The sequence below is a fragment of the Cinclus cinclus genome, chromosome 2 (assembly GCF_963662255.1).
Source record: "Cinclus cinclus chromosome 2, bCinCin1.1, whole genome shotgun sequence".
In the NCBI taxonomy this organism is placed as follows: Eukaryota; Metazoa; Chordata; class Aves; order Passeriformes; family Cinclidae; genus Cinclus; species Cinclus cinclus.
This window is the reverse complement of record NC_085047.1, coordinates 54,525,473-54,543,224: the sequence shown is the minus strand read 5'-3', so window position 1 is coordinate 54,543,224 and position 17,752 is coordinate 54,525,473. Positions and strand designations below refer to the sequence as shown.

At 42.9% G+C, this 17,752-nt stretch overlaps 1 protein-coding gene across 1 annotated transcript; it reads right to left on the bottom strand.

Annotated features, from left to right (window-relative positions):
* Positions 1-4,151: 4,151 nt before the first annotated feature.
* LOC134057735 (fibrinogen-like protein 1) lies at positions 4,152-10,533 on the bottom strand. The gene is made up of 7 exons (XM_062514732.1): positions 10,459-10,533; positions 9,537-9,747; positions 8,289-8,448; positions 7,029-7,126; positions 6,860-6,948; positions 5,282-5,472; positions 4,152-4,341 (listed from the first exon to the last, which is right to left on the bottom strand). The coding sequence occupies exons 1-7, from the start codon at positions 10,531-10,533 to the stop codon at positions 4,152-4,154; spliced, it is 1,014 nt and encodes a 337-aa protein (XP_062370716.1).
* Between the last annotated feature and the right edge of the window lie 7,219 nt (positions 10,534-17,752).

The following is a 17,752-nucleotide window of genomic DNA, read 5'->3' as shown; positions in this document are numbered from 1 at the left end:
TTTAAATGTAAATATATTGACAACAATACTACTATGGCAAGCTCAAAATAAATTATGAACAAAACCAGCAAACAACAAGATTATTTGATTAATACCTGTTCTGGGAACAAAAAATAAAATGATTTGACAATGTCTAATGATTCACAGAGAATCTTATAGAATCCTTTACTTTGGGGAATACCTCTAAAATCATTAAGTCCAACCATTAGCATAACACTACTGTGTTCACCACTAAAACATCCCTTAATTGCCATATCCCCACACCTTATGAACATTTCCAAGGACAGTGATTCCACTTCCTCCCTGGGATGCCTGTTCCAGCGCCCAACCACTTTTCCAGTGAAGAAATTTTCCCTCATATCAAATCCTAGTCTCCCCTGGCACAACTTGAAGCCATTTCCTCTAGTCCTGTCGCTTGTTACCTGGGAGAAGGGGCCAACCAACCCCCACCTTGTTACAACCTCCTTTCAGGGAATTGTAGAGAGCAGTAGCAGTGAACTACAAAAGCCATGGTGGGCTTTTTTGTTGTGTTTTACAACCAGACATCACAAATTTCCCATTAGATTCTGCTGTAAGTGTTCAGAGTTGTGTTGGAACCCAAATTAACAGCAGAAGGAGAGCTCATGGCTTTGTGAATGACTAAGACTTTTCTTGCCATTTGTTATGATAACTGTCTGTCTGGGGACTTTACAAAGACCAGGGGAATGCTAGCAGGCAAAAACAAGAAAAGAAGAGATGCTGCCCATGGAGGTTGGTGTAAGATAAGAAAGGTTTAGGCAGTGGACTATTAGTCTTAAATCAGCTCTTCCCTAAGGACCCCAACCCTACATGCCCTTTAACCTGCCTTGTGGGTGTGAAGGCAAAATTAGGATGTGCTCCTTTCTCAGGAATTAGGCTGCTATCTTTCTCAAAACTGGTTTTCTGAACAGAGAGAGAGATTTCCCAATCCCATGCTTCTTCCTCCTCCCCGTTCCCCCACAAACCAGCAGCAATTTTAAAGGAAGAGCAGCATTGCTGTGTTAGCAGCCGGTTTCCAATGGCACCCCACTGCAGTGTCCAAAGCTGGCACTGGTGGTTTGACAGGCACACAGTGTTACCTGCTGTGACAGCACAGGGGCAGCAAGCCTCAGCATTTGGCTGCCAGAGCCAAATCTGGCTGTTTGAATGGCCTTTTTGATGGGTAACATTCTGCAGCTGCTGCTGGAGCAAGGGATCCGTCTCACAGGGTGATGTGAGCTCCCTCCTTCCCGGGAGCTGTGCCAAGATGCCGATGTTCAGCCCTTGGCCCAGTGTGGTGTTGGTACCAGCCCGTGTGTTCCCACAAACTGTCAGCTTGAAAAGCTGTTCAAAGCATTTCAGAACATGTTGATGCTTGAAGAGTTATCCAAAGGCAATCAAATGTAATGAGTCTTTAAACTGACTTAAATGAGCTGGAAATCAGACCTCTGAAACAACTGCTGCTCAGGTTACTTATCCTGCCTGGACTAAGATGAGGTCTGTGGTGTGAAGTACCTTCTCCCTGAAGCAGTGATCCATCATCATTGGAGCTGCAGGGCAGCATTATCTGTTTAAGCTTTGTTGAATCTCTCAGCATGGGAGAGAGACCCTGGGAGATCAAATGTGCAGTGCACCAACATTCAGCAAGCATTCCCCCAACCTTCAGCAGGAGTGATTTGAGCTTGGCAGTAGCCCTCAGATCCAGTAAGTACTCAGCTAGTGGCATGCTACCCTGTTTATTAAGATTAAAGGTTCTGAAATGCTTCCTGGGGTTTGCTGTGGGATTTGCAGTCTCCTGCACAAAGCCCTATGACCCTTGCATCTCAGAGGGGGTTTCCTTTGCCACAGGAGGGCAGAGAAGGGGGAACATTGCTCTGAATCAGATGCTGCGTTCTGCAAAGTTTTCCCGGTGTTGTGCTTTACTATGCATTAGATGTTCTCAGGTACATTTTACATCAAAGACAGCAGGGCAGACCCCTTCCCTCCCAGCCTGGCATACCTTGACCTCCCCTTTCTCTCTCGGAGACAGGAAAAGGTGCTGTAACATTGATGCTGGCTGAAGGCAGTCCAGCTGTTATGCCTGCCCCTCCATACTGACACACAGGGAAACAGGCTCCATAGTCTGGACTGTACATCGCTCATTGCTCACTCGCTGGGAAACTGGACTGGGTAGTGGTTGTCTGATTAAGCCCTGCTGACTTCATCTCCAGCTTGATATTTCATCATCAGATGGATTACCAGCTGCTTAATGAACTGCCAGACCACAAATGCTGTCCCTTAAATTCTGTAGTTTTCACAGTCTTTACCCTACTTCCTTAGCTCTCTACTAAAGAATGGGATTGAGCATCACCTGCCAGAAGGCATGAACTTATTTCACTCACATTTCTCTGTGTCTTCCACTTAAACAAAAATTATCCTTTCTGCCTTCAGCACTGCATGAGCCGCCAAAGACTTATAATGAGTGCAAAGCCATTCCTTATGTCCCAACATGCAGTTACAACCTTACAACTAAGATTTTACCATATCAAAATACAGAACTAGTGATCAGAAGGGAAAGAGTAAGTGTTGCCTTTCTACCGCCCTTTCTTCACAAGGGCGATCTCATTTCAGACATGCAGGTGCAAATTTCGTTCCACATGAGTATGCTTGAGAAGAGGGCAGGGGGGCAGCCTGGCCAAGGTAACAGGCTTTAGGAGCACAGCTCTCTGAAGTGCTGCCCATTACACCGGGATGTTTGTGTTTGCAGTCACTGGGATGTTTAGGAAGCAGAGGAACCAAACCAAGTTTTAAACTGAACCTTCACCTCATGCCTCTGTGTTCTCTCCAGGAAAGCTTGAGCCATGAAAATTAAACTTACCTTGCAGCCCTTTCAATTACCCAGGACAACAGGTGAAAAAGCACCAGAGCCAACACTGAAAGAATAAATTTCTCATATTATGAGCTTTCCAACATTTTGATCCATATTTCTGTTCCCAATCCTATTGTTGAATACCAGAGAAAAATTATTAAGTCCTACTCAGATGGTTTTATTTCACTCTTTATCGATATGCATATGAATTACAATATGTATGGATATAAAAGCAAGTAAATGGAAAAGAAATACCAGTTAAAAATTGTTATAAATCAGAAGAAAAGGAAACAGGTTTATTCTACAGCATGGTAGTTAAATGATTTGCATGAAGCTGATACCACTCTTTAACTGTTGTTATTAACAGCTGTAGAAAATAAATTTTCAGTATTCCCTTTTTCAGTCATTTGTGTTGCTCTTTCATTTCACCCCAGTGAGACAATGAAAGCAGTGTGCCTTGTGGTTCAACCACTTTCTGATTCCCATCACTAATGCAAAATCATCTGGTAAATTACAGGAGAATATACAAATTAATTGCGACAGCATTTTAGGAACTCCTAGGAATATCTGTGCTCACCTTAATTTTAGTAAAATGTGTCTAGTTTTAATCTGGGGCTTAAATCTGTTTGGCAGGATTGTCTGTGCTTTAATGTCTTGTGGTATATTCTAGGAGTGGATCTACAGCAGGAAGCTGATGGAACCCACACTGTCCATATTGTGGGTGTTTACTTTGAAGCAGCATTAGTCTGGATGCACATTAGCAGTTGGAGCATGTCCATCCACAGGTTTGGTTTCACACACTCATGGAGCACTCTGCAACTGAAGTGTGGCTATTAGAACCATAGGGAAAGTTTCTTTAACACATTCTCCTGATGCAGAACAAAGCACTAACAAAGGCACATCGGATTAAGTCCAATTCCCCATTCCCTTTTTCTTTCTATCCTGATGTTCTCATAACTGAAACACTGATGGTGAAAATTAGTATGAGAAAGGATTAGATTTTTAAAAGTATAGATTGATTAAAGGATATGTTTGATCCTTCGAAGTCCAGAGAACTTTCAATAAACACTCTCCAACAAAGTCCTGAAAACTGCTGAAAAAGAAATATCTGGTTATCCTGTGACTGAGATCCATATGTTTTTTATTAAATTGTTGTCTGGCTGTGCTCAAACAACTCGTGCTGTTAGCTTCAGGTAGCAGAAGCAGGTGCAACTCCAGCTATCAAGTGCAGGTTTGGCGATTGGCAGCAGCAGAGCACTGGTTATCAACTTACACCATTCTTTTTCTCTCTCCAAAGCAGCAGGTTTCAGCTGCCCTGACTGTTCTCACCATCTCCACTCTCACTGTCGATAAAGAATGGAGCCCTGATTTTCATGGCTGAATATTTCAGTGAGTACCACATCCCGTGCCATGTAGACCAAACCAAGCCATCATCATGGGGTCCATTGTACCGCCCTCCTTTGTAGTATCGCCCATTGAGGTTTACAGCATGGCACCTTGAAACAGTGTAGGAAAGACAAAAAGGGAATTATGTTTAGCACAAGAAGATATTGCATCATTGCAGTGAAATACCATTTGCACACAACATATATTTAGATATACCAGGGCAGGATGGACTAAATGGTTAATGCATTTAGAGAAACACAGAGGAATATGTGGGTCATCCTAAAGCAGACATGTACACTGGTCAGAGAATTCAGCCTGCTGGCTCCTTCAGGTGTATTAACTACGGACATTAGATCTACATGGCCTGAACAAAGGGGTGTAGTGCCATTTGATATGCTCTAGCTCAAATGTTGGCAGCTCCATATTGACACCTAAAAATTCAGATGTCTTTTTATCAAGCTAAATCTTGCTATTGATGCACGTTTTTGTAGCTCCATTGATTTTAATCTGATGCGAATCTGGTCGAAAAGGCTCATCCTGCACTAAAGCAGAGAAAATCCAAGAGTGTTATATCCCTGTTTCCAGGTTTGTTAAACATGAGTCCCTATCCATTGATGTGTGGCATATGCCCAAACAGTAAATATACTAGCATAACTATTATGGGTTAGCTCTGCCCTTAGACATGCTCCACTCTAGGGAAATGTCCTTTGTGCACACTTCACCTTACCATGGCTACAGTTGTTTTCTTCACTGGAGTATAACACAAAGCACTTTCAGGAATTTTAACTGGGCTCTTTTCCTCCCAGGTCATTGTCCCTTGTGCATGTGCTCTGACCCATTTTCTTCAAGTGAATTCAACTTACCTGCTTTTCTATAATAAAAGTAGTAAATTGTTTTCCTTTGAGGATCTGTAGGTGTGGTCTCAGGTTTGGCTGTACAATGTGACAAGTGCACACAGCAACCTCCAGCTGCTGTAAGGCAGGCAAGTCCTATGAGCTGTACAGCCACCCACACCCTTCACACCCAAGAGGAATCAGCTGTTTTCCATACCTGTTAAACCACCAGCCACCCTTGTTCTCTGATGCACAGTTGCCCGCCAGGAATCGATCATGATCCTTATCGGATGTGGTGAACTGCATCCCTCTGTGAGAGGCTGACCACTGATCTTCAAAATTGCTCCCACCAGACAGAGCGTCACCAGCATTACCAGAATAGGTGCCAAACCACAACCTGTAATTGTCCTGTAAGAATATGTGAAACATTTATTTTATATCCATTCTTTCTGCCTTTCCTCCCATTTTTGAGGTCAAATTGGCTCTAGACATTTCATCCACTTTCAAAGGCATGACTGTTGAAGTCAAGGGTGAGTTTTGTCTCCATGCTTTAATGATCCTAGCATAGATCAATGCAGGATTTAAACTTCCAGAAGGGAGTGGTAATAACTGCTGCTGCTACAAAGGGCTTCAAGTTTATTGTCATTCAATAAGCATTTAATACACTTTACACCAAGATGGAAAACTCTTTCTATCTGACCAAGAACAACCTAACAGGAAACTGCCATGTGTCAAGTAATTGTCTTCATAAACAGATCAGTTATTCAGCTAGAATAAATGCTTAGGCATTTTGCTCTTCCAAGGACTAAAAGCCATCTGATTTCTGTGGTCTAGCCCTGGTAGGAATACTTAGAATAATAGTTCCATTATGCACAGCTAACAGGTCTAAGAGATATTTGATTAATCCACTTAATCACTTTATCACTTTTGTGCTGTGGGCTTTCTCCTGTCATCATTGTCCTCATTTCTTTATGAAAAATGACAGATATTAAAATGAAGCTGTTCAAACTTTCATAAGAACCCTCTAATTGCTAACTGAGTGTAATGTGCAGATTTCTGGAGCAGTGATGGAGTTGGAACTAGGACTGGTCCATGCAGTATCCTTAGTTATTTGAGCTACTTACATGTGGTGCTCAGGAAGGCAAGTCTGCAAAGAACAGCACCTGTATGGAGCTCAACACTGTCTACAGCTAGAAAGCACAACATGAAAATACAGGATGTGTCTGTCTCTGGGCTTTTGGTGTCTGCAGCAGTAGGTGTAGTGCTACAGGTAACTCTCTTCAAGATAGGAGCTTAAAACTGCTCTTTCAAAGCTCTGATTAGAATTCCTTGTTTTATTTTAGAACAAGGTGAAAAGGATTTGCTCTGGCACTTGCCTTCTTTGTGACAGTCAGAAAGACTCTCTTAGGAAGCAGGAGAATGGGGTTCCATTTAGTTGCAGAGGTTCAAACCCTAAGGGTTTTCTCACTCACAGAAGACTCTTGATCATGAGTCCAGAGGCAAATAACATGTGGGAATCCCTGAACCCCTGTTCAGCAGCAGAGTTAGCAAGAGGGCACAAACACATGATCCTGTTGCCCACTGATCTGGGCACTCAGTTGTAAGGAAAAAGTCCCAGGATTATGTCCCTGACTCCAGGGCTGTTAGTCAGACAAACTACAAAGCCCAGGAAACCAGAGCAGCTAAGTTTTGCAGAGCTGTAGAGACAACCCTGATACTGGTCTGATTCTGCATATGCAGCTGCCCCATACTCACAGACCAAAGCAAACAAATCACTGCTCTGTCCATTTTTTACCTGTTCATTTGTAAGCTGGAAATTTTCATAGATTGCATGACGACTTTCCCCATGCCAGTCCATCAAGTCAATCTTTAATGAATTTTCTCCTAAATATAAAGTTGTGTAATGTTAGATGAACTATCTCATGCAAATTAGAAAGATATCTATGGAGAAAAAATACTTGGACCTCTAGCAAGCAGGTCATGGATGTGATCGTTGCCCAGCCAGTATTCATCATTCTTGCCCTGGAATTTCCCAAATCCCAGTTTGTAATCATCCCATTTCCTGCAGAGAGATATAAATATCAATTTCATCATGAGAGGGGATTAGACAGTTTGTGACATTTGAGTATGGTAACAAGTAAAACTCCACCTGTATCTTTAGATATTGTTTCCTAAAAGTACCAAACTCATCACAAGCTGAGCTGAGACTTGTCACTCTCTCTTAGAATTAAATACAACTCACAGCTTACTTATTCCCCTGCTAAACCTGTGCACACGCATACATGGGGATCAAACCTTCAAACTGCCAGATGCGGTGCTCTTAGACTGACATTTCCAGTTAAATGGAAAGGGAAAGCCGCTGTCACGTCGGTCTTCAGCAAAACATCTGATATTGTTCTTCAGCAAGTCATAATTCACACTATCTTTGTATTGCCTTTGATATTCTCATATACTTCCTTGTGTGTCATCATTTCCAGTTTTAGCAACCCTGCGTTTATTCCCTCTCTCACGTTGTTATGAATATTCATCCTGCCCAACCTATATACTAGTAAATGCTCCTGTTCAGGATGTTTTTATTTCACCTGAACTACCATGGATAGATAGCTACCACTCTCTGGGAAAGCTGGCTTAGAGTCAGTTGAGGCAGCTTTGCAATGCACTGCACAGACTTTAGGAGGCATTAGATACATCCTGAAATTGTGCATGCTGTGATAAGTGCATTAACCTTCATGGGGACATTTCCTCTTAACTGTGCTACCAGAGCATCTCTCCCTCTGTGAATTTTAGTATGAAAGTCACCTCTCTGGAGTTTTGCATAGGAAAAGGACAATCTGGTTTGGCATATTTTAGAAATATCTGAATATGATAATGTTACAACATGCTGAACGTAATTCCTGATATGAGAACAGATCTGTTCAACAGGTCTCAGTCTGTGCACTGGTAGCAGATACCTGCCAATTTGGAGCCTTTGGCATTCTTCAATAATGATAAAATATACATTCAAATGCAGAGAACCCGTGGAAAAGACGTTATAGATCCATTTTGAAAATGGTCCCCTGCTGCCAATAGGTACCACCAGATTGTCCTAATCCTAAATTATCATTACTAATATACAATCTTGCATATCCTGCTTCTCAAGGGTGGGCTTTTGCCTAGCAACAGGACAGGGGTAGGAACAGGTAGCCTGACTGCAAGCCCTCTTGATGCAAGAACAGTGCACCCACCTGTCGAAATTCTCCTTGCCGTTACTCCGCCGCTGAATGACAGTCCAGCCCCCGCCACCAGACATGTCACAGAATGCCAGGAAAGGCTCTCGGTCTGCTCTGGGCCTGATGCGGTAGTAGCCACTTGTGGTGCTCTTCTGGTTATACACTGCAGAGCAGTCTGGGCAGAATGGCATTGGTTTGTTAAACGGGCTGGGGGCAAAGCCGAGGGCTGTGTGCCACCAAGAGAAGATGTCACTGAGAGGCTCTATGGGACAAGGACACTTGGCCAGCCTGTGTATAGCTCTGCAAGCCCTGTAAAGTCAAAGGACATGGTGCAGCAATGTAGTAGCCACACCAGTTTGCAAACTGCCAGACTGACAAAGAGCTTTAAGGCTTGACAGCCTTTACAGCCATGGCCTCTGAGGGAATAAATGCCCAAATCCTTGGTGAGATGCAGGACAGCTGCACCTTAGCCTGGGGATATATCATGAAAGCCTGGGACTGAAACTTTATCTGTTAGCAAGATCATTTGCAGAGAAGCTAATTTCCATGTGGAAGGTAAGGTAACCTCTGCTGTACTTCTGATAAGATCAGAGAACAATATTTCTAAAATAATAGGCTAAGCTCCTGTGTCCAGCTCTGCCAGGGCTGTATCAGGAGACAGCCTTTCAGGATCTCAGTGCTTCACACTTTCAATGTAATGCCCAAAGGCTAAAATCTGTGCCACAGGAAATAATGTCATTTATGACCATCTTCTCAAAGTAACACCAAGGAACAAAGTATGCATGCCTGTTCCTGTGCCACAGAAGTAATGGGAGAGCTGAGGAACAGGGAGGCCTGGCTCATCCAAACAGGTCTCAGTGCCTGCAGCTGAGCCAGGCACTCTGGGCTCCCCTAAGCCACTCAGGGAATATGCACTCTTCAAGAACAGGACCCGTCTCTTCCTAAAGCAGACATCTAAAGTAAATCCAATGGAAAATATGAGAGGTGATTGTTCCTCTCTGCAGGTAAGAAGCCCAGCTGAAGTTGTCATTTTTGTATCTGGGTGATAGCTGCCTACAGCTGGGATAAGTGACTCTAGCCCCAAAGGATATCTTATAGTCAGCTCTTCAGGGCAAACAATCAGCTCTTCTCCTTCCTGTGTATCTATATTTTATATCACAATCCACTTTAAAAAAAATTTAAAACTTTGAGCAGAAATAAAATATGACACATGGGACACTGCAGGGAAAAATAATCATTGTGGCACACTACTGCAAACTGTACCTTGGTCATACACTATCAAATTTCCACTGGTTGTGGGTAAAAGAGTCTCATGCTGCACACTCCTGTTGCCTGAGAACAGTTCACTTTTCGTTCTGTGGTAAGTGTTCTCCAGTATGTCCTTCAGCTGCAATTCATATATGTAAAGCAAGTCTTGAAGATGTTTTAACCTTTGTCTTAATTTATTGTTGTCTAGGAGGCAGATATCTTTATCCTGTGGAGAAAATAAAACAACCCCCCACACACTTCAGTTCTTGCTAAGGAGAGACACAGAGAAAGGAGTATCTGTCCCCTCTTTACCCTAATATGTCACACTGCCCATGTGGTTCAACGTGATTTCATGGTGATCTCTTCCTAAGATGTCCAAATCCTGCACAGCATGAGCTGTTGAATTGAATCCAGTGGAAAAGAGGTTTCTGCAATGACCTTGGCATAGATCAGAGCATGCCAGAATATGATCAGATGCACAAAAATTTCCTTTGGACAAAAATAATTTGTCTTGACCCCCACTTGATGAGTTCAAGAGGAAGGTTTGCAAACTATGAAAGTGCTCACGTTGGTAAGAGAGGGAAAACTTGGCTCTTGCACTGCAAATGGGTGAAACCAGCAAGGTTCCAGAATTAGCTTTGTGTAAAACTGAAAGAGCTCATATTTTACCTATAAAAATGCATTTTAAAAAAATATTTTTGTTGTTGTTTTTGTTCTTGTTTTGAATTCTTAGTAACTCAGTTCAGTCTCCCAGACAGCCCTTAATGCTATGAAAATCCTGTATTATCAGGATGACATTCCTTAGCTGCAGGCAGATGCCTTTTTGCTCTGCTCTTGCAGGTCTCCATCCCTCTTGTGGGGGAGTGTATCCATCTCTGTATGACTGGGAATGATGAACCACTGAGGGAGTGTACAGACATAGCTAAAAGATACACACCGAAAACCTGGGTGCTGGTGAGCCAAAGCTGACCAGGAGAAGGAGCAGCAGCAACCAGTGCATCATCACACTCATTTCTTGTCACCTGAAAAGAGGCATTGACAGGCTGTAATGGAAACTTTTTTAGTTTTTAGTTCCTCTCACAACTTAATTTCCCCTCACACTTACATTTAATTCCCCAGGAGATGCTGCAAAATTTGTTAAGGAGGTTGCTTGAAACTAGAGGCAGGACAAAACCAGGGTAAGATGTACATTAAGGAGAAGCTGAAACAGTATGCTTCAGTATGCAGTATGTCAGCAGTATGCTGACAGGGAAAAAGGCTTAGGTCTGCTCCTGATTTCCCACAGAAACAAATACTCTGTGTGACTTTCCAGCAGCCTCTGTATCTCCTCCCAGGTATCCACACAGATAAGAAGTTGCTTAGGAATCATGTCTCCTTGAGGACTTTTCATCAAAATCCCACAGGTTTATCCAGTTCAAACTTCTCAAAGTGGAATTGAGAGGAATTTGCCTCCTGATTAAGTGACTGTAGCCATTGCCCCTCCTCAGTCCTTGGAATGGTCTGTGAGGATGGGATTACCTTGGAGGCCAAGTCACACATGTGACAGAGTGGACATGAGATAGTTTTCTCTTTGATTTCAGGGGAAAAGATGTCTACTGGCAATCCGCCCCAACACACAGATGTGGTTTTGACTGGAGAGCCTTAGCTAGAAAATATGATAAGTGACTGCCACTGGGAACATTCAGCTGAATGTGAACAGTACAAATTGTTCAGTGTGCTTGCATGGTGCTTAAAAAAAAAATTCAGAAAGAAAAATTATGAAAAACAAGCTAAACCAAACTTCCCTGCTTCACATCTGGAAGTGCTGCAAAACCTTGGCTTCCCAGCTCTGTGCCCTGCGTGATGTGCTGTTTCAGTCATGGCTCTATCAGCATCCCCGCAGTAGCTGATGGTAGAGCTGCTTCCAAACCACCAAAGCCACTGCAACAGAGGAGCCCTCTGCCAAGATGGGCAGGCAGGGCTCACAGCAAGCCAAGGGAAGAAGAACTCCACAGAAGTCACCCATAAAAGATGATGCGCAGGTAGGTGCTCCAGTCTGTGACAATTTTTCGGCTCAAAGAGAGAAGAGTTCAATATTGCAGCAGGGGAACCCTGCAAGCCCAGGACCAGTGGTGCTGTTCACATCACCCCACAGTGGGGCCAGTGGCTGCAGCATTGGTATTGAGGTCAGAGTCAGACCCCCACACGGTGCTCACAGGTTATGGCAAAAAGATATCAGGAAGGGTGGGATGAGTGACAGCTCCTAGAAACCAGACAGTGCAGAGCAGAGAGAAAGAAAGCCCCTCCATCCACACCTTTACCAAGACACATGAAATGCACATACCTGAAACTTGCCTTTCTTCAGACCTCCTCCTGGAAAGATTATTTCCCTTAAAAGTCAACTGTAAAAGAAAGTGATCGTAAACCTGGCTGCATTTCAAGAGGTTGATGAGATTTTCCTCTCCAGATGACCCACATCAAGGGCACAGAGACAGAATGTTTCACAGCACTAGGCAGTTTCACAGAAAAAGTACTTGCAATTCCTTGTGTGAAAGTTACCCAAACCCCAAGTTTTCTGTTTTTACCCAGTATTCATCTTGCTGCTTCCCAGTGAGAGTAAACAACAGGAGGTTTCTATCAAGAGCACTCTCTAAAGGAAAGGGGAGAGGGGCTCTGCTGCTTGTGTACTATTACCTACCTTGACTTGGAAGCTCAACCAAGACTGACTTTGAGTGTTTATGTGAATCACTCAGACTAATGCTCCCTGGGAGCATTAGTGGGAGTTTCTGCTCATGTTTAACACAGCCAGGATCATTTCAGTAAGTTCTGCAAGGTGGAAGTAACCCAGCTTTTCCATTTTGCATTCCTTTTGCTGTTTAATCTGTTTTATAAGAGCACAGCTGTAATGCCAAAGAAGCTTCAAATCTGAAGCAAGAAGTGAATGTGGGGGTATTAAGCAAGATTTGCTATTAGACTGAAATCTCAAGAGGGTTGTGTAACTCTCCTGTGAGCTGGATGATTAGATTTGCTAGTTAACACAAACAAGGACATTTGTGGAAAAGAGAAAAAAAAACCACAAAACCAAACAGATGGGTGCCTCCCTTTGCATTATGGCCAAGGAATTACAGATCATTTTAAATGAAACAGCAGGAGTGTTCCATTTTACAGAGCTTTGTTCAGGGGAGACACCATGGGCACAAAAGACAAGGCACATAAACTCATGGTGAATGCCTGTCCTACTCTTCAGGAAAACAGGACTATCCAGCTACTACCAACTACAGCAATGCTGTTTACTCCTTAAAAACTGCATTCCTCTTCTCCCGCAAGAACCCAGAATAATTTCACTGCCAAAGGATTATGTAAGCAGTGCTTTTCTTCTCACTTGTTTTCTAGCTCAAGTTTAACACTGGTTTTGACAGCTATGAAATTAGGTGAGTGAAATGTTTCCTCTTCTCCCTAGTGGGTACTTGGCCCTTTTTTTCTGCCTCTTTAGCGGGGAGCTGCAGCTGGCAGCAGGGTGCTCCAGTGCCATGAATTGGAGCGCAGGGAGGCTGCACATCATCCCCTGGGGCTTTCACTGGCAGCAGCAATTCTTTCTCAGCTGGGCCCATCCAGTCAATGCTCAAGATGCTGTGCAACAATTTTATGCTCTTGTCTAGGTGGCCAAAAATCTCCTTGGCCTTGTGAGCACTTCCTGATCCCAGGTGGTGTGATCCGAGGTGGTGTGAGCACTTCCTGATCCGAGGCTGTGGTGTCAGTGTTGGAGTCGTGGTGTGGCTGACACAGTCTGTGCCTGCAGCTGTCTGCAGGGCCATGTGATTAGGGAGCATCAGGCCTCATAGCATTAAGTTCTGCTGGTCCCAGGGCAGAAGACAGCAGTGAAACTGCAGTGTGTGAAACACACATGTGTGCTTTATCACCGCAGCTTTGCAGGAACAGGACTCACATTTCCAACCCTCGTTCAGTGGCTGCCAAAACATCTCTCAGAGCCAAGACATCTGGAGCACTCTCACGCTGCCTCTAGGCCTCCACCAATGTTCGTCTCAGCAACATCTGCATGTGAAAATCTCACTCAGCTGGAACATGGCTCTTGCATACCTGTTTCATGATTAACTTATTTTCCCAGGCTTCAAGAGAAAGCTTTAGGAATATGTGAAACACAATAGAGGGGTTGCCGTGAGGTTGAGTTCACATGATGTGGCTCTGGCAGGAGAATGTCTTCAGGTACTGCTCCACTGGCTTGGAGCTAAAATAATCAAGTCATTGTAAAGAATGTGGACACCGTGTGTTCACCAGTGTTTCCTCACAGATGTTGAAATCCCTAGGCAGTGTGACAATAAATTCTGGGTTGGGTTTTTCCTGGAATACATATGCTTCACAAATATTCTGGAATGCAAATTCCTGTTTAGTGACTTGGAAGATCAGATTTCCTTTTCTTAAGATACTTGTCAGCAAAAAATAACAGTCTCATTAATACAAACCTTCCTACCCTGCTGTCCTCAACCTCCCTTCCAGCAGAAGTATGTAGGTGTTGAATAGCAGTCACAAAAAATTATTATTCACACATTAAATGCAATACTACCACATGCAAACTGGTCGGTAATTGTGACTGAAGGATATGGCTCTGGGATAGCTCTTGATATTCCTACAGTTATGGGAAAAAATGTCTTGGTATGAAGATAGGAACATGACACCTTCAGAGCCCAAAGGAACATCACTGCAGCTGGAAGACAGTAGTGGCATCTCAAAACTCTTCCAAGACCAGTTCCTTGTTGTTTGTTCTTAAGGGGGAAAAGCAAAAAATGAGGCAGGCTGCTTCAGGCTCCAAAGGAGTAGAGAGACCTGAGGACTTTACAGCAAGGGTCTGACTGCCTACCAGGAAAATACAGGGTAGTCTGGACCCAGCTCAAAGACAAAGAGATTACTTGCAGTGAATCCAGGCACTGTATGCATTTGCATTATTTCTATAAATTTCCTACCACATCCTTCCATGAACACTCTGCTCACTGGGAGAGACTACCAACCAGGCTCCTTTGCAGGCACTGCAGGTACCTACCAGGGACCTGCAGGCTTGAGGTTTGATCTAGTATATATCTCAGCAGGAATCTGGGCCACCAGGTTTTTTAAAAACAAAGTTAATATATTGAGATCTGAAACAAATATTTATTGTTTTTTAATCTAACAATAAAGGGTTTCATCAAAACTAAGATAAATTTAAAAGGATGACATCAGCCACCATGGTTTCAACCTACGAAATAACTGAAACCGGCATTTGCGCATGAAAAGTCTGAGGTTGGTAAGCAAGGAGCAACCACAGAAATCTGTGTACAAAGAAGCAGCAATGGTGGCAGACCATAAACATACTAGATCTGAATATTTTGATAACGTTCAAAGAGCAAATACATAATTCAGTTTAACTAATGAGTCTGCATGCAGCCTATGAGTATCTAATGGGTTGACACAACAAAGGTAATTAGTTTGTAAGTTCCTGAGGGCAAGCACAGGTCCCAGCAATCCCACGTCAGGAATAACTGTACCAAAGGGAATTAATCACAAGACCAGAGGGAGCATGTGGATTCCACCGTCTTCCACCTACTTCAGGTCAGAGAACTTCCCTGACCTAATTCACTCTCATTTGAACTGAAACGTCCCTTTGAGAAAAAGACATTTTACTGTAAAATATTTAGTGCAGAAGAACCAGCCACAAACCTTAACATGTTCTTCCACTATTTAATTGCTCGCATTATTTTTTTTTTTGCCTTGAGTCAGAATCTTCAAAGTCCCATCCTGCAGCCTTTTAATTTCATGGTGCCTTACTCTGAGAAGGGGAAGAGCCCTCTGCTTCCAAATGCCTTTTTCCCTGCTAAAGGCTAGGTCCAAACACAGAAGCTGTGTGCTTGCTCCTGGCTGGGAATCCAAACCTCCATTACGTGCTTTGGCTGCAGGTGTGTGTGCAGGAAACCCAGCAGGGTCAAGGAGCGAGGGGCTGCTTGAAGCTTTTCTTAGGCAGGGCTGAGGAACACGGCACAAGCACATCACACTTGTGAGTAGGACACTTGGCTGGCATGGAGATGAAGGGCAGGAACAAGTTCTGCTCCTGGAAATATTTCATTCAGGGCAGTTTAATGTAGAACAAGTACACAGAGGTGAGAAGGACTGTGGGTGGTGTATGACAGGGTGTGGTGGAGGTGGTCTCACTGGGCATGTTGAGGGGGCTCCAGGAGCTGCAATACTCCACCTAGATTTGGGAGCCTGATCTGCCCTAGGAAGGGACAAGCAGCAGAGATACATGGTCAGAACAGGAGCAGAACTGCAGGTTCTGGAGGGATCCTTGCAGCCCAACAGAGGTGCCAAAACAAGTTAACTGCCTCAAATGTTAGGAAATTGCTGAACAAATGCCTTCCTAAACCTAAATGTTGATGGTGTAAGTCTGCTTACACCCCTTCTGTGGCACTTTGTCTTTTTCCAGATCCAGCCCTGTCTGACTGTGATTAAGTCACTGACATCAAGAGCCATAAAAAGAACTCAGGCAATATTTCCAAAATCTTCCCTGTTTGCAGCTCCAAGGCTCTCACTCCTTTTGTCACAGGGCTACCTGCCACAGTCATCTGTCACTGGCTAATTCCTGCTGTTGCTCCAGGACTTGTCAGTGTTACCTGACTTCCTGTCACTGATGGTCCAAGTCTGACCTGCATGGTGTTTCCCTTTGCAGTCAGGATCACTGTGATTCACAACACCTGAGAAGTTAGTCCAGAAATGCCTGCCAACTTTTCGACATGTACACACACAGGCCATGCAGGTGGCAGGAGCCTTGCTGGGAGTTAGAGGGACTGTAAGCAGACCTCTATTGATGATGAGAGAGACAGGGATACTGAATGATTAGAATCCAATTTTTTCTGAGCACTAAGTGTGCTTATATACCATTTACAGGAAGGCATGTAATATTTTACTACAGTCATCTAGTTAACCATCACACAGACAAACTTTACATTTTGATTTAGTAAAATCTTATTTCCCATCACCCAGACTTGATTAAATCTTCTTGCAGTCAGAGCTCTGCTTGCTCTTGCCAAGGCATCCTCATCATCAGGCTGCATATGCTGATTAAGTCTACAGTACTACTAGTCTCATTTGCATCACCTATATCCACAGACCTAGAAGGTTTTTAACATATGTTGCACAGTCCTTCAGGTACCAAGGGTACCAAACGTCATCCTGAGGTCCTGTGCTCTGAGATTGACAGTGGATGTCAGTCACAATTTACTCAGTGCCAGGTGGTTGCTCTTACTCTATCTGACCATGGTTATAACCTCTGTGTGAGCTGTAAACTTTGTCACTCAGGGTTTTATCCAGGCCATGGTTTAAAATAAAATAACACAACATTAAACAGTGTAAGACAACACCCAAACTCTGCAGAATCACAGGAAATTAATTGCTTAAGGATGGTTTCTCTTTTAGTTATTTTAAGACTAGTGTGCTGCACTTATATCACTGTGAAATGTATTTACTGAACCTTTTAAATCAGTTTCTAGCCAATAAGTTGCTTACAGAAGCAACAAAATACTTTTATTTTAGCAGTAAAACTTGCGATCTTGTTTTAGAAATATATTTGACACAATTATATTCCTTATTCACATGTTGATTTACAATTATTATTAATATTATTATTAATATTGCTTCTACTATTAAGCTTCTTTAATATTTTATTAAATATTAAATAGTGTTTTCTGTCTAATCTGCTCTCATTTCTCAGGGAGCAGAGCCAAGCTGACAAACTATCACCATCAGGTCATCTGATCTACCTGTTTTTTATATTGGCAGAGAATTCATTTTTTACCCACTTATCTTCATATTTCTGCTATCTTAAGACTTAATAAAAATGTAATTATTTTTCTTGTCTGTCTTAAAAGAATCAGATACAGAAGAGCAATACCTACCAATTTTAAAATCTGTCAAGAGTTCTGTTTACCACCTTCTCTGTTATTTTTGGAATGCAAAGTATGTCATCACCCCTCTGAGAAATGCATACTTAATCCCCCTCTTTAGCCAGTATGTAACTGGATTATTTATTAAATATTTAAATCTTTTTTACATTTTTTTGACAATTCAGCTATTTTATACTGATGAAATATTGCCAGAGGATCAGAACTGGTTTCTCACGGGTTATTAAATATCAGTATTATGACTGAACCACCAAAATATAATGAAAAGTATTTACAAGTCTTGAATTTAAAAAGCAGAACACTTTCAGT

Excerpts from the sequence above, each read along its gene's own strand:
- LOC134057735 (XM_062514732.1), bottom strand. The coding sequence starts at position 10,533 with ATGAGTGTGATGATGCACTGGTTGCTGCTGCTCCTTCTCCTGGTCAGC. Across the intron at positions 9,748-10,458 it reads CACCAGCACCCAGGTTTTCG|GATAAAGATATCTGCCTCCT; the intron begins GTGTGTATCTTT and ends TTTTCTCCACAG. Across the intron at positions 6,949-7,028 it reads CCATGACCTGCTTGCTAGAG|GAGAAAATTCATTAAAGATT; the intron begins GTCCAAGTATTT and ends CTTTATATTTAG.